General features: G+C 30.0%; 1 protein-coding gene across 1 annotated transcript in view; it reads left to right on the top strand.

Annotated features, from left to right (window-relative positions):
• The window catches only part of LOC139425946 (uncharacterized), a 99978-nt gene extending 78503 nt beyond the window's left edge, over positions 1 to 21475 (top strand). Inside the window, exon 2 of the mRNA XM_087161922.1 lies at positions 18599 to 21475. Within this exon, the coding sequence (XP_087018048.1) occupies positions 18599 to 21200 (2602 nt within the window). The 3' untranslated portion in view covers positions 21201 to 21475. The remainder of the gene's footprint in view (positions 1 to 18598) is intronic.
• Positions 21476 to 21890: the final 415 nt, after the last annotated feature.

Raw genomic sequence — 21890 nt, 5'->3', positions numbered from 1 at the left:
TCATGGGTCGATTCGCCGTGTAAGAAAAATAGTAACGTAAACAAAACAAAGCAAACGTTGCCACCGGCGGAAAAGAAATAATATATTATATATATTAGAATTATATATATTAGATTATTAATAATAATAATAATCTGATGTGATTGAAAATTTGCCAAGTTTTGTTTGTGAGTCTTGCTGTTGGGTTGTGGGACAGCACACATGTTTTGTGCTATTTTATATACAATGTTTGCTGAATTTACGTAGAAAAAAAAATAGTAAAATAATGTCGTATCACTTGACTGGTGTTTGGAAAGTATCACTTTTGTGTTATTCCTTGTTTTAAAAACTATCATACAAAGACTCATATTTAATTTTTTTCCTTTTCCCCTTAATAACTCGGCATAGTAAACTGATGGTAAATTAAAAGTTTTCTTATACATTAAAAAAATTGAAAATTTCAACTTAAAACTTGTTTACTAGGTTTTGTTTTAGTTCCATCTAATAATAAAATAAAAAAAAATATGCTGATTTTTGGCTTTTTTTTTTCCTCCAAAAAAATTGTTAAAAGGAGCCAATAAGGAGAGAAAAAAGTTGTCAATCAATGAGCAATTTTTAAAACTGCATATTAAAATTCCTTTTTCTAACAGTTAATCTAAACATTCCATTTTAAATGAGGAATATTCATGCAAACCGCAGTCTCATTTCTATGAAATGAATAATTCGAGATTTAACATATTAGAAAAATAGCAAAAAGTTTCAAGACTTCTTTTTCAAGAGATTAAAATAAAGAACATTTTAATGGAATTGGTTTCTGTTTGCTAGAATTCAGCGCAATACAAAAAGAAATCTTGGAATTAATAAAAAAATAGTTTTTTTTTAAAAAAGAACTGTTGATCAAGCTTTAAAGTGCAGAAGAAGAAAAAAAAATTTCAATTTCATGAATAGTGATTCAGTCTTTCTCATTCAATGTATTTTTTTCTAAAACGGGGTGTAATTAATTACTCAGAATTTTTTTTTATTTCATCTTTTTGTGTTTTTGAAAATCAATCCGAATTGTATAAGATTGCTATAAAATAAAGCATTCCACATGTCAAAGTTTAAATTTAAAAAGAAATCTAGTTTAAATTATAATCAATAAATAGTTAGTTTGTTTGACAATTCAACTCGATAACGTTTTCAGCAATTTCTGAAAATTAAAGTAATTAGAGCAATAAATAAATATAACATCATAATTTCATTAGATAAATAAAATGACAATTACGGATTAATTGTAATTAATTGTTAGATCATTACAAGGTGATCTATTGATAAGCTACTGATCAAATTTTACCCTACTTTTTGTGATTGTTTGGCATTTCATATTTAACACTAAACATACCATAATCAGTCATATGACCGTTTAAGAACTTTTGCATCGAAAATGCGCTTATCATATTATCGTTTTTGCACATTTGACTTTTCAATGACTATAAATTTTTCTAACAATTATATACAGTTAATATTCTATTGTTATTATTTTTGTTTGTTTCGAATAATACTTGTCGTATACCTATTTTTACCACAATCGGTCATTTGACCGGGAGAACAATTTATTTTGCTTTATAAGGTAATCAGAAATGACGATGTAATTGCGTGTTCAAAGAATTGCATTCGATGAGTTGCACATTTCTGCAAAAACTGTTGCATAGTGAGTTCAATCAGAATAAGTGTGAAAATTTTAGATTGACATTTTTGTGTCAAGAAAAGTGACAAAAGTTAAATGTTTTGGTAAGTAGCTAATATTTTATTTTGATAGCCTTACTTCATTTCTGTTAGTTTTTACCCAGAAAAAATGTCGAAACAATTATGACAGCACAAGTTCTTCATACGATTTCGATTAATTATAATGAAGTTTTTTCAGGTTAATTCCCTTCCTGACATCCCTATTTCATACATTCAATCAAGAAACAAGTCCAGTCATTTTACCGGCTATGGTAGAAATAAGTATAGATTAAGTGTTGGTATGTTTAGAGTTAAATTTGCAAGACAACTCAAAAACCGCACGGAAGTACTTTGATTTCAATTTCAACTATTATCAAGTAATATCCTCAATATTGTCAATGCTTTTGTTTTTGAATTTTAATAAATAATAAAAATTCTTTCCTCAGCTATTAAATCACATAGTTTATGCTGCCACGTGAGAGAAATACATGTATAGATAATTATTACAACCTTTTGCTGATACTTTACAGTCTTTGTTTTAAGAATCACAAGAAAAAAATATTATTATTTGTCTTCACATTTGGATGTTTTTTTAAAAAAATGAGACTAAATTGTAAAGGACAGGGATTGTAGATATTTTCAAAACAGCTGTGACCGGCTTGAACTTTCTATTCAGTTTACCAGCAGACAGCAAAATCTTACCACTTTATCAGTATACCTCTAATAGTAAAGGTTTTGCTGAAAAAATACTAGTTTTATAATTTTTCTCTTGGTAATAAATACCATAACGACTGGGATAAAAAATCTATTTTTTCTCCGAAACGTTTTCTATTGGGATTCCCAGTTCTCCGAATACAATATTAAAAAAAAAAAGAAAATGTATTCTAAAAAAAATTCATAATGAAAACGACTTTGCAAAACACTGTTCAGTTAATAAATAACTTTATTTCATAGCAAAAGCTTTTCCCTGTTTAATAATAGACCAATGAGTTTTTGTAGATCATTTAGTTTTGGTGGTTTTTGTAATGCAGTATTCTTTGTTCCATCATTGATTAGTCTTTCAATTTAATGGAAAGGTTACGTTTAAAAATGAGACATGTTTTATCTCAGAAACAATAGTCAGTGGTCATCTCTGGATGTCCATTTTCATTTATGTCCATGTTCCTTGAGTTTCTACAAATGAACAGGTCTCAATTTTAAATACATTAGGATAGATTAAAAATTAATAAAGTTTTTGAGTTCAATTCAGTAGGAGAATATTGTATTAAATATTCTAATAAAAAGCTACTTGACGGAAAAAATCGTTTGATATTTACATGTCGTTTGATATTAAAAAAATCGTTTGATATTAGCTTCAATTAAAAAATTCTTCTGTTTTAAATAGTTTTAACAGAAATGAAACGAAACAAATTGATATTATTGGCATGGAATAAATATTAAATCAATCGATTCACTTAATAAACGATAAATGCTTCAGAATAACGTAGAATTACAACGCTATTGATTAAATTATTTGTAAGATAGAATTACAATAAAGTGAATTATGCATTATTTTGCTTTCAAATTGAGTTACATTGATTCATCGGAGAAATCGATAATTTTGCAATATATTGGATAAAGGGACGGGAAAAATCCTCTCAATAACAACAATCGATTCAGTTCTGGCCGTTGTGCCTGACTTCAATATAATCCAATATTTATTCAAATGAAATTAAATATTTTGCTTCGAAAATTATTTAATCCATAAGGATTGATTTAAATTTTGAGGAAAGGAAAATTTAAATTTATCCTTATGAAAGGTAGCTCTAAAATTGTTCTAAGTTTCAATAACTACGCTCATAACATTGTGATCTAATTATAAACAAATAATACTTTTCCTCCCTCTTAGAGACTGTTAACTGGTATATTATGTATAGCAATGATATTATACATTAAGTAATTGTATTTATAATTCAAAATGTGAAAAATAAAAATTTTCGTGTAGTTCACTTCAAATTAAACTTAGTATCATAATTAAAATTTTAAGAAAAATATCAATAACGTTTGAATATTTAATAACTTCAAATTCAGGTTCAAATGGCCCAAATCGAATTGCCAGTTAGATTTACATAATGATTCGTGGAGGGATTTTTCCCGTTGCCTTTTTTCTGACTTTCACTTACAGAGATTTTTTCCGGTAATTTTTTTCTTCGAATTGGAAGCAAAATACCTTTTAACCATTCTATTAGTGCACTAAAAAAGTGAGACCTTCAAAATCTTTACCCAGTATTTTATAAGATGCAAGTAATTTTTCAATGATCTCTCTTAATATGTTTTTTAATACAACCTTAGTCACAGATAAAGTAGAAAAAGTATAAATAAAAAGTATGAGAAAAGATCAATTATAAAATAAAAGTTGTGATCGCCTAAATACGATCACTGGTTAACCATGGGTCAAATGCTTTTTCTTTCTGGATTGACTCCGTTAACAACGTTGACAACATTTCAAATCATGGGTTGCAAAAACTGTCTCCATTGATGTTTGTCGTCGGATTGGTTTTCACATCCTGCCTATGTACGTGTTTCAATACTTTTCCTCCTTCAGCATTCATATTTGTATTGAAATCACCGTCGAGACAGTCATTATACGTTCATAATAAAAAGAATATAAAAAATACTTTAAATTTTTATTGTGTTAATGCGTTAAAAATGCCTGCCAGTGAAAATGAAAAGAAAAACAGCTGCTGTCGCCATAGCAACGCATGAGCACTGTTCTCTAATATTCTTGAACACAGTTGAAAAGTGCGCCTATGGGTAAAAAGTAGAACTGAAGTTAGGGAAAAGAAAACTATTGCAATCGCAAACTTGGGAAGTTGTGGAGGAGAAAATCAAAACTGATATTGAGACGAAAATGGGTGTTTTTATTAATCGCCTTTAAACTTTTCTTTGTATCATCCAACAATAAATTTTTATTATCTACTTCTATTCCCTTATTCATTAGTTACGTTACAATAGATTTCAATTGTTGATTTATACGTATCACTACTCATTCAAAGATAATGTTTCCTTTTAGCAATAAAGAAAAAAAATCTACCTTTTTATGAAGTGGAGGGAATGATCGGTTGAAAAGATATTATATAATATAGTTTTCTTTCACATTAGTTTTGTTTGAATATACAGTCGGACCTCTAATTAACGAGGTCGCTAAATACCGATAAAAAGTTCGTTATATGGAAAATTCGTTAAACAGAAATTCACCATTTAAAATTTTTAAGCACTAGACATAATTAAAATAGTAATTGATACACTTTTATCTTGTAAATTATTATCTACTATCGAATTGTTTTAAATGATTTTATCATATGAAGGTAAGGTCATTTCTTCATTCATAAGGTTCATTTCAAGGTTCATTTCATAATTTATTGCTGTATTGTTTTTATTTTCCCCGCTATCCAAAATATATGATTCAGTTAATGTTTCAGTGGTTGCTGCTTCGGAATCAATGAAAAGAAAATCATTCATCCGTACATCATCATCAATTTTAGTGGTTCTCTCTGAGCTGTACCCACATTTTTTTAAGTTCTTCTAAAGGAATGTCATCCTCCGAATTTTCAAAATTCTCCGCACTGCCTAAGAATCCAGCTTTGGCAAAACTGTTACGAATAGTACGATATGTAAGATCATAGTTCCATGCTGTAGAAATTTATGTTATGCTTTCTCGAAAATTGATTTTTGGCATGGATTCCTGCATGAAATACAAGCAAAAAGAGAAAGGGCTTTTGCTGATTTCTCTAAAATTTAAGTCAATTCGAGGTCATTTCCCCCATAAAATGCGTTAACTAATTTGAAATGTTCCGACATATTTTAGGAAATAGGAAAAGTGTATCGTAAAGAAATGTTCGTTCAATAAAAAATTCACTACGCTATCTGGAAGTTATTTTACGAAGAAATTTCCAAAATGTTTTTCATTCCCCGAAAAAAAAATGCGAAATCGAGAAATTCGCAAAATGGAAGTTCTTTAAATATAAGTCCGACTGTATATTGAAATTAGCTTTTAAATTTCGCACTAACTTTAAAAAACTGAGTCACGGTGGCTCAGGGGACAGAGGGCATATCTTCCAATGTGGTGATCAAAGTTCGACTCCCAGTGGTGGCTGGTTGATTCGAATTCCGTTTTTTGCTCGCACTAACAACAGTGATGGTGTAAAATATCCTCAGTGGTAGACGGATCAAGGGGTAGAATATTTTGGGCTAAGCGTGGGAGTTTTTTTTGAGGTTTTCCTTTCCATTAGTTCCAAAAAATCCTCTGTGATGGAAAGTTTGTTTCAGTACTTGAGTTGAGCATCTATAGCTGAAACTCAAAAATAGGTTGGCTTTTCCACACCGATTTTAAAATAAAGTAACCTTTAAGAATATTTTTAAACAAAGATTCGCCTTATTTTCTAAATCACAACTAGGGTGCTTTTCTTAATGCAACAGGAGTGTAAAAATCTTATATGATATAGAAATTGTATACATCATAGGAAAAATTATAGAAATAATGTGCGTTGCAGACATTAAATTAGCATCAAAATTATGCGCACGTAAAGAAATTATATATGCCATAGAAATTGTTAATAAAACTACGCATGTTATAGAAATAATAAATGTTACAGATATTACGCCTACCTTATAGAGATTTCTTTAAAGCAGGCAGTTTCTATAGTGTACTACACTCCTTTTTGCTACATTTCGTCACAATAAAAATAATATAGTATAAAATGCTATAAAAATTATGTATTTTATAAATGTATAATGCATGTATAGGAATAAAGTATGCATAGAAATGATACATATTGAAAATGCTTCATACATTTTGCATTTTGTATACAGTAAATACGTTAAAGAATTGAATTCTATTGCAAATATATATATATATATATAGGGGAGAGTCGGGTAGCCCCGCCCACAGTCAATTTCATATGTATAGAATATTTTTTCAAGTCAATGGGCCATCGGACATTAATTGTTATATTAACAAAGATTATTTTCGAAGTTTCAAGTATTTATGCAGCTGGTAACATGGTAAACAATAGTTTTGAAAATATGTTGAATACAGTAGTCATGAAATTAGGAAACATTGGTTGAATGTTTCGATTAAACTTCATTTTAATACTAAAAAAATAATTTTTTCTATACATACAGCATTAAAGTATGTAGTCTTAAGTTTAATTTGCACAAAGAAGGAAGTTTGTATGTAAAAAATTGTTCGAGTAATTACAAATTTGCAAAAAAATTGGATTTCGGGTAGCCCCGCTCACATGAATGTCGGGTATCACCGCCCAATTTTATTTCGTCGATAAATGTACGGTTGCAAAGATAATTATTTTATTGCTTCAAATTTGAATGTTATATGCATTTTTAACAACAAATATATGTTTTAATATTACATGAAACATAAATTTATATATTTAAAAATGAAAAATTTAATATTTTTAAAATGTAATTGATATATCCAAATTAAATTTAATATCAAGAAATCATAAATACGATTATGATAAGCTATTTGCTTACTTATTTATTTTCACTTATTTGTGAACGAATCAATCTACAGAAGCATTTGAATGCAATCAAAATACAAAGCGAATTTGTAATTTTATAAGAAATATTTCATATTAAGTTTATAAGAAGAGATCAACCAAATAAGTTTATATTGAAAACCAACTATTGTTATTAATTATTGTTACTTAAAATAAATTATTTTCGTTAAATATTTAATATAAATATGTATTAATATATTAATATACATTAATAATGATAAAAAGTATGACATTTGTTGTTATTGAATAATAGAATTCACTAAAAGTATATAAATATGTAATAAATAAAATAATTTTGTGATAAAAATGATAAATGAGGTTTATCTATTGTCAATACATTGGTCATTCTCATTTACACCTGAAAAAATAGCCAAAAAAACACAATTTTTGTAACTGGGCGGGGCTGCCCGATACATTTTGAAAAGAGCTGAAAAACATGTTTTTTTTTTATTTCTATTTTTTTAAGTTTAACTATTCTTTTTTTGGTTTATTCCTTTTGCATTATTTAATTAGATGATAAAACAATAGAAACATACAAAAATGTTGATTGTTACTCAGTATTATACAGAAATATAAGCAATACTCCTTAAGTGAGCGGGGCTACCCGACTCTCCCCTATATATATATATTATTTAGACACAGAATTGTTGTATATACTATCGAAAATGAATAAAAAAACTATACATTTTATCAGAGTTACGTACCACACAGAAATTTAAGCTATATCGCAGTAAAAAAAAAAATTACATTTTTCTAGATTCATAAAACAATTGAAAACCGTTTAAATGATCCAAAAAGCAGAGATTGCTTTAAATATTAAGTTAGTGCAGATATTGTAAACCGGAAATTAAACTATTGCCACATTTTGGGGTTACTAATTACTTACAGGAAATTAAGACGTAAACAGAATTATTATTTCCCTACTTTCGTAATTCCCAGGTCACAATAAAACAAGGAATGTGTGTCGATTAAGGGGTGTGTGTGGGTGGGGAATGGATTGAGAAAAGGTAGTTTTATCCTTGAAAAGGTTCTGTCAGGCGTCAGAGAAGTTAAGTGCCTCATTAGCAGTCTCTGAAAAAAGCCTGAGCCTGTATTTTTGTTTTGCAAGCTGTGTCTCTGGTTTTTCCTATTGAACCAAGAATAGTTAGATAATACTTTTCGGAAACATATTATTTTATGATAGCTTAAAAAAAATGGTGATTATGAGTGACTTTAAAGCTTTTTTATTCCATCCTGGGAAGTTAAAGAGTGTCTTTATTTTATTCAGTTAATACTAAGTGTCACTACGCAGAAGTAAAAGGAGATTTAAGCAGTTAAGTAATTTAAATGTTAATGACTCCTAGCATAAATGAGAATAGTAGTATAATATGGCGAAAAAACTGGGGGTTTTTAGTTTTAATTTTTAAACTCAAGATTTAGAATTTAAGTTTTAGGGATTTTATTACGTCCTTACGTTCCATATCGTGCAAACAGGAATTTTTCCTCGGAGGTACATTTCTTAAATCAGTGGGACTTGTGCTGCTAGATACACTGAAATACTTATGATTTGTGGCTTTTACCCACGCGACCCGGGTTCGATTCCCGGATTGGGAACCAGTACTCCTTTACCAGAATTAAAGCAGTGATAAAATTCGTTGAACTTATGCCACTAGTTGATTCATTGCTGTTTTTTTGTGAGAACCGTATGAAGCTGTATTATGATCACCGTACTTTTGAGTGCTGATCGTGAGAGCTGTATTAAGTTCACGGTCGCGGTGGCTCCAGTCTTACTTTTAGTAGTCGAGTGTATGTGTTGAAAATTGTGTCTTATCGAGACTGAGAAACAACAGAGTAAGGTTAAATTTCACCGTCACAAGGAGCAATAAGTCTACTGCTCAATGAGTGGATCATCCATCGAAGTTTGCTTGTTCAAATCGTAGTGGGCGTTTCTGCCAAGGTAGGCGTGTTCACATCATGCCCGACGGTCATCAATGTGGGGAGAGCTGTTATCGACGATATCTACCATCGATGAAAAGGTACCCCGCAATAGAATCGAGTTAACACGTCTTATACACTAGTGAATTGGAATATAAAAATAAATATGCATGAGTTCTTTTTTTTTTTATTCAGTGATCTATAAAATTACATGAATTAAAAAACAATAGATCTTGTTTTGAGACAAACAACATAGATAGTTTGAAAACTATACCACACTTGAGTTCTTACGCAAGGATATATGGAAGAAAAAGAGGAAAAATATACAGAAAATTGGAAAAATCTGCGCTCGAAAACCATCCCAGTTTTTACTTTTGACAAATAACCGTGAAAATATTTGAAAGGAATAAATTGTCTATTCTCTCTCTCGATAAGTGTTGGAATGAATAATTCAACGTATGAACTCCCAACTAAACATTTTCACACTATAATACCCAAGAAGTATTTTGCATTGCTTTGAATATTGGGAAAAATACTGCTGTGTATATAATTTGACAGATTTAGGAAATGAGTTCTCTTCCGTTTTTTGTAGATTTGTGTTTAGAAACTATGTGTATGAAAAATAAATACTATTTTTCAAGATATGCATATTTATCTATAGAAACTATTACAAATATTACTTTTTGCGAAAATATTTCTTTTGGATTGCTCCAAAAAGAAATCTTCCTGAACAAGTGGATTAAGTTGAATTGCTTCCATAATTTAAAAAAAAAAATAAATACATGCCTAATTTTATTTTATTGTTGCGTTATTATTGTTAAAGATGGGTTTTTTACGAACAAGACTGATATGAACTAATATAAGAATATAAAGTTATTTTACTTGCAGATGTTGAAAAAATGCAATTGATGAACGGATGGTTTTAAATTCGTAATGTCTCCTTATTCAAGTATGGGAACAATTGTGACTTCAATTTATCTGAGACAGATATATAGTTGAAATGTTCGATTCAGAGAGCTTTACTCCAATTTCAACTCGCACTCTGACAAAAATTTTCACGGAATACTCGTTTAAATCTTATAACAAACCAAATATTAATTCCAATATATATGTGCTCGGTTTAAAAAAAAAGTTTCTATTTTAAATTACTTTTCATATAAAACATAACAGCTTAGAAGTTAAAATGTACACTATATATTTGTACAAAATATTAAAATTGTGCAAAAACGTACTGTAGAATTTTCAGAAGTTATTAGATAGAAATTAATAGTCACCCTTTGTAGAAATCGAAGATGAAACTATGAATTCTCCATAATAATTTTAAATCTGTCTCAAACTTTGAAGCCAAATGTCACAATACTCGTTAAAGAAAGTACTCGTTACTTTAATACCAGCTACTTAAAATTTGGCATGTAGTTTAGATATTTTACCCTATTTTTTTCATGTCAACAACGTTAAATGTTACTTATCAGTTACTTATCTATGTTACTTAACATCCTAATGTTAAAATACTGATTAATGAAAGTACCCGTTACTTTAATACTAGTTACTTAAAATTTGGCATTTAGTTTAGATATTCTACCCTGTTGTCTTCATGTCAACAACGTTAAATGTTACTTATCAATGTTACTTAACATCCTAATGTCACAATACTGGCTAAAGAAAGTACCTGTTACCTAAAATTTGGAATGTAGTTTAGATATTTTACCCTAATTGTTTTCATGAAAACAGGATTAAATGTTACTTATCACTTATAGGGACCATGAAGTTAATTTCGGCGACACCTGAGAGAGGCTACCAATGAAACACATATAGGTCGGTGTGTCAAATGCAATAATATCGTGAATATTACCCTTTACGATAATTCTTTTGAAACGATATTCTCGTAAGTACTGATAATTTTTAATTGGGCAACAGAAATAACAACCAAAAATAACAACTAAATAGCATTAATTAGTCAGATTTGAAAAATATATTGATATATTCTTAAATATCGATCATTCTACATAATAATAATCGGACATAGTGTGCATATGGGTTATAAGGACGAATGCTAGCGTTAGTAACAACTCTGAAAAGCCAAAACATGATTTTTATAAGTAGCCATTCAATTTTATTTCATATTTAAAAAAAAAAGAAAATTTATGTAATTTTAATATTGGTAATCATTTACTTATTTATTTAAATGACAAATATCAATAAAACTGTTGCAGGAAATAAAATTGCGCAGACATTTTAGTTCAAAATAATTCGAATATTTTTATAATATAGAATCACAATAATTTTAGTTAGAATGAAAATTAAGAGCATCAAATGCTTTTTAAATTTCAATTTTTAAAAAACGTCTCATAAAGGATTTGTGAGTTTTGCTTTCAATGGTAAAACTACATGAATTCATGACAATAATGCTTTAGAAAAAAAAATTCTTAAGATATATTTTTAATTCAAAAATATTCTTTGAGTTTTGTGTTATTCTTTTTCTGAATTAATATTCAGCTCTTCTCTCGATAAAATTTTGGTCATAAAATGCATTGAATGATTATTTTGCAAAACAGTGAGTTGTCTGTTATCGGAAAAATAAATTAGTTTGAAAAGTTGAATATGAATTAGAGTCTTAACTTGTAAGACTTTTGACAGTTCAGACAGTTTGTAATTTTAAAGTCGTCATGACATTCAAGTCTCGAACGTAGACAAATATAACAAAAACAAACTGCGTTTTGAAATTTTCGATTGTGAAATGCATGAACAAATGCTTTGTTTAGAATAACTTGACGCGATTTCATAAATAATAAAATGAAATTAAAATTGAAAAAAAACTTGCTTTTGTATTATAAGGAGAAAATTATTTTTTCGTTAAACCTAAAAAGAAAAAACGTAGGGGGTGCATTCTTACACAAGATGGGGAGGGGGGGGCGTCAGAAGTGATAGTAGTATAGAAGGAAGGTGATGCGCACGCACTTTAGATTTGACAAAAGTTTTAACTTTGATAAACGTAGTTTTTAAATTTATTTGATCTTATTTTTATCTTATTTAAAATTTTGTCTCAATTTGTTTTTTGTTTGTAAGTTATCGAAATTTCAATTGGCGTTAATATGACAATAAATGAATGGAGCTGACAGAAAACGCTTTAACTGCTTCCCTGATTATCCCGAGTTAAATCGGGTATGTACATATTGCAACTATTTATTATCCCGAGAATACTCGGGAGTAGCAGAATTGGTTAGTTTGTTTTGTTTTATCACGTTTTTACTCGGCTGGAAGCAAACAAATCATAATCTGCCGTGTTTGGAAATTTGCCACATTTTGTTTGGGAGTTTTGCGGTTGGATTGTGGGACTGTATACTTTGTGCTATTGCATATACCAGGGGTGGCCAAGCTTCTTGATAGTCGAGCCATTATTCAAAATTTGAAATTTTTCGCGAGCCGCAATTAAATACGTATTTAAAAGATGGGCGAAAAAGGTACGACATTTTTTTTACAGAGATTATATTTATTGAAAACACATAAATAAAAGTACAAAATACGTGCATTGAATTTAAATATCAAATTTAAACACATTTATTTAACTTCTCTTGATAATTCTTTAAAATTTGGTGAATAATGGGTGACAGCATTTCTCAGTAATTCTTTGAGATGCTGGTTAGTTAATACTGATCGGTGTTTGGATTTACTGAATTTTAAAATGGAATAGAATGATTCACATAAGTACATTGTTCCGAATATTGAAATAATTCGACAAGCAGTCTTTTTTTTATTCAGGATACTTCGATTCTGGTACAAATTTCCAAAATTCAATAATCGACGTTGACTTATATTTTAATTGTAGAGCTTGATTGTCTTGCTTCTCTATTAATTCTAATTCTCCAGCTGCTTTTTGGGTCATAATTATATTGGATATGGAAAACACTCACCTTGAATTATGTTAATTTCAAATGGATTCAGAAAAAAATCAAGAGACGATTTGAAATATTTCGAGTCTTGAAATCTATTTTGGAATTTTTTCAATATTTCTTCTAGCTTTTCTATATACTCGTTGAGTTTTTCTTGTTAAATATTGAAACAAATTTTTTTAATTCGAGGAAAATGACAATGTTTTATTTTTTATATCCTTTTGAAGAAGTTGTAATTTAGTTTGAAAACTAAATATACACTGTGAGAGGTCAGGTATTATTTTATCTTTCCCTTGCAATTGTAAATTCAGTATTTGCAAATGTTCCATGACATCAGTTAAAAACATTAAGTCTTGTAACCACTTGTCATCGTTTATTTCTGAATAGGTTATTTCCTTTTATTTTAGAAATGCTGCTATCGGATCAAGCAAATCTACAAAACAATTTAATACGTTGTAACTAGAGAACCCTCTAACAATGCAAAAGAAATTAATGTCATTCTTCGTCCTTTAATTCTTTAAGGAAATTTTTGAATTGTCGATGATTTTTTGCATTGGTGCGAATGTAATTTACAATATGTGTAACACTGTTTTCATAACATCAGGATATTTTAAATATTTTGTAACGAGATGCTCACGGTGAATTATGCAGTGAATCTGTATGAATTGTGGAATTTGAGAATCCCAATAAGACCGATTTTTTTACCCAGCATTGCCGGAGCTCCATCAGTTGCAATGCTTCCAAGTTCTTTGCTTTGATTTTATAAAATTGAAATGAGTGGAGAAAAATGGGGATGGAAGCTTTTAAGAATTGAAGTAGAATCGTCCCAGAGTGGATAGTTCTTGCTTTCAAACATGAAGAAAATTGTAATATTCTATGAAAATTAATTTAAAAAATATTACATGTTTATTTTTAAATTATTAATAGACAACAAAATGTTCTGAAATAATGTAACTAATTGTTCCCAAGTTGCTTATGTATAAACTTTAAAACTAGTTCCTAATATACTTGCAATGTGATACAAGCTTTTTAATTAGTTATTAATAATTGGAATGTGATATAAAGTTTACTAGTAGTTTCTAAAATATAAAATGTTCTAAACTCAGTGGCGCGACAGCCCGAAGCCTGCTGTGCCCATCTCAGTTTTCTTGACCTTGGGCTCTGGGATGCAGAAGCAGATGTTCCGGTCAGCTGAACGCGAAACCCCCATCGTTTAGTTCCTCATTTAGGTACTTATTTATCGACCCACTGAAGGGATGAAAGGCTGAGTCAACCTTGTCCGGCCCGAGGATCGAACCCAGGACCTGTGGCGCCACCGGGGGTTATAAAATGGTCTATTGATTATAAATAATGCATTCCTTCAAAATATATAAAAATTTGATTAATGGAGAGAAAAAAACCTATCAGAAATTGTTCAATTTTAGGGTGATTACGACGATTCTAAAGGATTTTTCTTATGAATTAAAATATTTTCCATTGTAAAGATAATTATTAAAAAGACAAAATTTAATTAGAATTTCTCAATAATCAAAGTAGCAATTAAAGATATTTTTGAAATCAAAGTAATAATTCAAAAGGACATATTTTAGTTTAGAAAGGGGAATGTTATTGAAAAGATTCTGGAAATCAGAAGTCGCAATAGAATTAATTTTATTATGTTTAATAAATTCTAAATTCTATTGATTATCGGAGATAATCCAAGAAAAAACCTTCTTTGATAATATTGTTAATAATTTTCTTTAAATAAATAGAGAAAACGGTGCCAGATTTAGTTAGGTAAGTATTAGACCCACATGTGATTTTTCTGAATTTTATAGGAATTTTATGAAATTTAGGACTGATAGTTAAGTAAGTAAATTGTATATCGCTAATTTTAATTTTTAACTTCTTATATAAAGCTAAAATTTTTTTGAGGACAATATTATTTAACTTAAATTACTAAGTTTAAAATTTTTACTATTTTCAAACTACGTAGTTAAGAGTTCAATATAGAATTTCTTACAGAAGATTGCATAATTATTGTTAGCTTTGTCTATGGGGATAATTACAAAATTTTTTTGTAGTGAACAAAATCGTAATGGATTGAACAGTTTTAGAAAAATTTGTTGAATTGTTACTGTTATATAAATTTTTCTTATTATTGAAAGCAAAGTTTTGTAAAGTAAAGTAATAATAAATAGCCCATTTCCGTTTTGTTAACATATCTAAAGATACAGAGAATATATTTGATATTTTTAAACAAAAACTATTGAGATCATTAAGTATTTTAGAATATTCATAATTGATATTATGATAAATGGGTCTAAATTTTTGGATTTTTAACATTAAATTCCAAAGTTCTGAGTTTTCTATAATACTTAAATTACTAGTAATAATATGTTCATGATATTTATCAACAAAATCAAAATATTTCTCTTCCTCACAGTGACATTCATAATCGGATATATTAATCCTCCTTAAATTTTTGCTGTTATGATTATAATTAAATATAGTTCTACCAAGAGATTTGTTATATATTTAAAGCTTTTAATTATGTTAAAATCTTTTAGAGGAAACAAATTTTTAAAATTTTCAAAAATATTATGAAATTTGATCTTATTGAAAATAGGGTTTTGAAAGTTAATAACGAAATATAAATTGTCTATATTTTTTTCTTTATATTTAGGGAAATTTTACTCATTTTTAATTTTACAAGATCGAAACAAAGAATTTTGAAGTGTAAATTAATAAAAGAAAAGTTCATAATAAGATCTTGAAGCTTATAAACATTGTTATTCTTAAGGGAGAATGCAAAATCTTTAATTAGTTTAATATTATAATGTTAATTAAAATCTTTTTCCATATTAGCAATAAAATTTATATTTAATTTGTCACTATTAAGAGAATTTCTATTACTTCTTGATCCCCGTTTATTGTACGCTTATCTTTAATATGAAAAAAGTGAATAAGTTGAGGAGTTATTAAAGTTAATCTGTGTATGTTGGAAGCTATCGTTTAGCCCATACAGCAAAATAATTTTGTATAAAGGCATGTAGTAATTTTCTTTTTGTAGTCTTAAATCAAAACTCTCCACTATATCTAAATTATTAATATGTCACTGTTAAAATTATGTTCTGTAAAATGATTCAATTCCAGGTTGTTGATAATTGTAGAAATTGTAAAAAAGAATATTATTAAATATTGATGGAACATTTCAGTTAGACTAAAATTTAAAATTTTTAAAAACAGAACCGTAAACAAATGCAAACCGGTTTCATTCAACTAAAAACAATACAGCTGTACGGTATGACCTGATAATTATATTTTTACATAGAATTTAATAGTGCGTCGAATTATATGGCCATGGACTGTAGACAGTGTAGTAGTAAGTACTAACTAATTAACGTATTTAAAGTTAACCCGTTTAAGTATGTGAATATTCAATCATAAGAACATGAGTTTTTTTTAGAAAAATATGATATTTTTTTGATTGTACACGAACATATTATGAACACTTTAAGACGAATTTTTCACTACCGTTAGAACACTTTTGTAAAAAAAAAGAAAAAAAATATAACACGACAGTAAAAGTTACTGAAAATTTGAAATCGCAGCGCCCTATTAAAATTTATCGGAAAATAATTTTGTCATATCATCTGAGGATGCGAAAATTTTTTATCTTTGGAGCTTTTTAGATAGTTTTTGTTCTTTTTTTTAAGAGTAATTTGAATACACAATAATTAAACAACCTACAGTAGCTATTTAAAACATTGAGCATTGTTGCTAAACAAATAATGAGTATTTTTCTTGGTCATAACAATTGTTTAGACGAGTAGTTAAACAATATGTCCTGAAAAGCCTTTTCGATATACTTTGATGCAATAATGGTTATTGTTAAAACTTCTTTAATCTTTTAAAAAGTGTGCGTATAATAAGTATTTGAATTTTTTGGTGATTTAAAGTAGGAAAATCGATCGTCTGTCATAAGATGGAGATTATCTTGAGAATTATTCGAAGAATTCGTAAAAAACTGTAAGTATTCATCTTTTTCTGAACACATTAATTACCGTTATTCTCTTAAAGTTGAATATTCAAATTTTCAATACTCAGTCTCAAAGTTTGAAGTACTGAAAATGAACCCACACGTATAACACTCATGAATGAGCTATTAACCAGCCTGCAACTTTATAAAACTTTAGTCCTATTTAATTCCACGAAAAAAAAGTCCCAAAATGGAAATTTTAAAATCTGCTATTTCAACACCAATTTCCTTAACATTTTTGTGATTTTTCACTTAAAAAATAATATTTTTTATAATATTTCATAAAAAAATACTAAAGTTACAGAAAAATGATTTTTGAAATATTTTTACATAATTTCAAAATCTAATTTTTTAAACTTTTACTTGCACTCTGTCACTTGACAATAAAGTTAGCCCATGTACCACAATTTTAAGTAAAATGACTACACATCGTCATTTTGGACTAGGGCTCTAAAACTCTATTTTAAAGGCAAGTTGATGATTGCGGAATAATCCGCATTTTAATAATCCCGCAGTATATCCGCGCGGAATAATCTCGCAGTGACGTTAAAACACGGTTCCCAGCAGATCACCGAAGTCAAGCATCATTGGCTGCTGTCAGTGTGCGGGTGGGTGACCACTTGGATCAGTCTGCGTAGGGACCGCAGGTGTGCGGTATGGTTCCTCGTTAAGCTGTTCTACCCTAAAGTGCTGAACTTCGCATGCAGGTCGTCGGGCTACCGAAGCGGGGATGCCATCCCTTCTGCAAAGGAGCCAAACTGAAATGGCTTGTCTTCGGATCATCCTCAGGGATGTTTCCCAGACCGTCGCCAATAGCCCATTGCGCAGCTCTAGTGCGATGTAGATTAATACAACAACTACAAGCTCACCTAGGCCGAATGCAAAAACTATCCCATCAGTCTATTTAATCACGCGTGTGTGTTTTTCATTGACAACTAACCTTTTTTGCATGACTCGAACTAATTATAAGTAAAAGATTTTATTTATTTATTAAAGTAGCTTTTCGATATCATAATAATTGTTTATCACCGATGTTCTTGCTTCTTACGATTCATCGAATAAGGAGCTACCTTTGTGAACTAGACGTAAAATATCATTTATGCATAATATCGTACATTTACAGTATGTACGATTTGCTGACAGCTGGTACAGTGTAGTTTGTAGTCTGTCTATTGAAAAAACTCCCCTCACCGCAACGTCTAAGGACTAAATCTAAAGTCTAAGAAATATCACATTTCTAAGAGAAGAGCTTCTCTCCCCCACGATTTCCTTCCTCTCTCAGACCCGAACTAAAATCTGTCTCAAATCTTGATCCAACACCCATATTTGCCTGTTAAGCCTAGTAACCATAGTTACTGCCACTGCTCCAAAAGAGTGGCGAGGGGAGTTTTTTCCATTGACACACTTCATGGTAAGTGCCATAATCAACAAAGGGTTAATGTATGTTTTTTTTAAGTGGAGTAGAAAAAAGACAACACTTTACTTAACTTAAAAATTTTGTTTTATTTATTGGAACGTAATTTTTATTGAAGGTCAAAAAAACAAGACAGTGAGAAAAAATGCTTGCTGGAGAGCGAATATACAAACAGTGGTGACTGTTATGGAGAATTCAGTGTCGGAGAGGATACTTCACTTGAATGGACAGAAAGTGGAGTAAATGTTTGCATAGAGGATTTACATATTGGAAGAGAAAATGAAACTTTCCTTCAACTCACCCAATCTTTTTGCTACAATGATGGCCAAATCAAACCATTCTATTGTGGTGAATTTGATACTTTGACGGATAAGGATCGAGAAAGGATCCAATGCCATGCCATTGATAAAAATGGATGGCGTGACCTTGACCTGCCTGAGAGTGTAGGAGGCATATATGAAAGAGTCTCAAAGAAAGATTCTAAAGAAGTATCTGAGCACTTTGCTGGATCAAATGACAAACGTGACCTTTTAAAGTGTCAGGAAAATGAAAAGATTAAAAAAGGATTCAGAAAATTTTCTGTGAGCGATCGAAGCTCATCAAGTTTCAAAGAGGGAAGCGAAACAGTTGAGTTTTATGTCAGCAAAAAGAGACTCGTTGGAAATGTGTTGAAAATCCAATTACAGCAAAGAAATTCTATCATGAATTGCGATGGCCCAACTGTTGGTTGGGAAATAAGAAAGCGCAAAGGCCACTCTATTGTTCATGGAACGCCCAGTAAAAAGTTTTGCGGCCCCATTTGGTGTCTTAACAGATTCACAGAGTGCTGGGACGATCTGATGTTTGGCTTTGATCCAAACTTTAATGGAATGAAGGGAAATAATAGAGTAGGCGTGAATGAAGTTTATCACCAGAAACAAAGGGCAGTTGTTTTTAAATATAGGATAGAAACACCTGTAAATGTATTTGAAATGGAAGAAACTGCTGCTACCTATAGTGAGACCACCACGATTGTTGAGAATTGTAACCCAACTGAATGTTCTTTGGAACAGTGCCTCAAACAATCGATGACATTGATAAAAATACAAGAAAACGCGACTCACGATCCCATACGATATGTGAATGAAAGCACCTCTATTTTTGCAAACATACCCAAGACGAACTTGGGACTTTTCAGGGTGTCATTTCGAAAAACTTTAATCGTTGACATGGCTAAAACAAGTTTCGTCACGTGGTATTTTGAATTTCTCAAAGATAGTTGTTGCATGCCGACGTGTCGAGACAGCGTGCAAAAACCATGCCACACAGACTTCGAACTTTTCGGTATGTCATTTCGAAAAACTTTGTTCGTTGACATGACTGAGGTAAGTCTTGTAATGTGGTGTTTTGAAATTCTCAAAGATCGTTATAGCATGCAGACATGCCAAGACATGAGTAATGTTAGAAGTGAAGCGTTAAGTGAAATGACTTTGACGTATGCACCAGAAGGAAGTCACGTGATTGCGAAGAAAGAACTCGTCTGTTATCGCAATTCAGTCTTCAGCAACTGTTTCGGAGTTGCTCGCCTAAATCCTTTTCTGCATATTTCTAACAGCTTCGAATGCCGTCAGTTATTTGAAATCTTTCACAAAAAAGCTCTATTTCAAAACGCGCAGTTTCAAATTGAGCGAGTATGGAATGGATATTTTAGTGTGTTTTGCGTGAATTCCAACTGGTACACGACAAACAAACTCATTCTTAAACTCGGTGCTAGTAAATCTTCTATATTTGCTGAAGGAAGTTTCAATCGCGATGTGAGTTTCCATCGTGCCGAAATAACTCAAACCAGGAAGAAAAACATGTTTTTACAAAGTGGAAGAGAAAATGTAAGCAAGATGGCTATGATCGGAGTTAGATTTAGACACAGAAAAAGAGACAATGCTAACTCAAAGCAGAAGCAAAATCATAAAAGTGAACTCTGCTGTGATTTGGATAAGAAGTATTTATCACATAAATCGATTACTTATAATCGTGACATCAGAAAGTGTACGAATTGTAAGATCCTCGACAAGAAACCAGTTTTAAAAATTAAGGAGGAAAAAAAGAATGGTTTTGATATGAATTATGAAGAACATAATGAAAATGTTGGTATCCTAAAGGGAGCATTTGATAAAAATGATAATATCCTAAATGGAGGATCTCATGAAAATGAAAGTATCCCAAATAGAGGATTTCATAATAATGATTGCTCTACAATTGGAAGATTTCATGACGAAATCGATCATTCTTTAAATGTTATATCCGAAGATGCTAGCACTCAGAATAACGTCTACTACCATTCCACCAAAAGAGAATCTGAAAAAAGGGACGTAGGTTGTCCCAAAACTTCTTATTTGCCTTCGAATGATGATCCCAAAGTCAAAAAGTCTAAAAAAGGGTTTTTAAAAAAGATTTTTAAACGGAGTTCTCATGCAATAAAAGAGAAAAATGATATTCAATTGGATGAACAGATGAAAACTCCTAAATGTTGCGATGAAGTCATTCGTGAGGTTGGCAAGCCCAAAAAGATTAAGAAGGCGAAAAAGAAAGAAGTTAGTCCAATGGATGGACGAATTGCAACAACCGGCTGTTGCGATGATACATTGAATTGCACATTTGATCCCGAAAAGGCTAAGAAGACCTGGAAATTTAAAGTTCCTAAATGGCTGAAAGGAAAAAAACATGCGAAAAAACTTCCATAAGAAGAAGTTTTATTTGAAGATAGTTGAGTCGAAAGAAGTCTTAATTGAACATAGAAAGGAAGGGAAAAAAATTCTGATTCCAAAGAAAGAAAATTTCTGATTCCGAAAAAAAATATTATTTGGACAGTTCTTATCAGAAAGAATATTTTTTGGACCTTCCAATATTTTACATCTTTAATATTAGGGAAAAAGTTTTATAAATTAAATTCAAACATTTCTGTTAGAAGTCGTAGTTAGCTTAACAATAGAAATAAAACATTTTCAATCTCCCCTCATTTTGTTATGTGTCATTTTAAAACATCAATTATTAAGTTTCACATATTTTGCTGTTGTTTATATAAAAGTGTTCACATCAAACGCAAAATTATACAGCCTATTTTCATGTGTTGCACAGACGGACATGAATACAAATTAGTTTTAAGAACAGATGTTAGAATTGTCTAACTCGAATCTCAATAACTAATTACAATTTCAATTTTAAGACTGGTTATTTTCCAGGTATAATGTAAGAAATCCCCAAGTTTTTGAAGAAAAAAATAGCAACTGATTTTTGCAGTTAAAACAAAATTTCCTGACAATTTCAGGTCATGCTTTAATCGTTCCTCTGATTCATTGTAATTTACAAATGGAATTAACGAAATTTAATTGTAATTACGAAAAACATAATTAAATCTTCCGTATTTTAACTTG

The sequence above is a fragment of the Parasteatoda tepidariorum genome, chromosome 4 (assembly GCF_982258835.1).
Source record: "Parasteatoda tepidariorum strain Cologne lab strain chromosome 4, Ptep-v5.0, whole genome shotgun sequence".
Classification (NCBI taxonomy): domain Eukaryota; kingdom Metazoa; phylum Arthropoda; class Arachnida; order Araneae; family Theridiidae; genus Parasteatoda; species Parasteatoda tepidariorum.
This window is presented reverse-complemented; position numbering and strand designations above follow the sequence as displayed.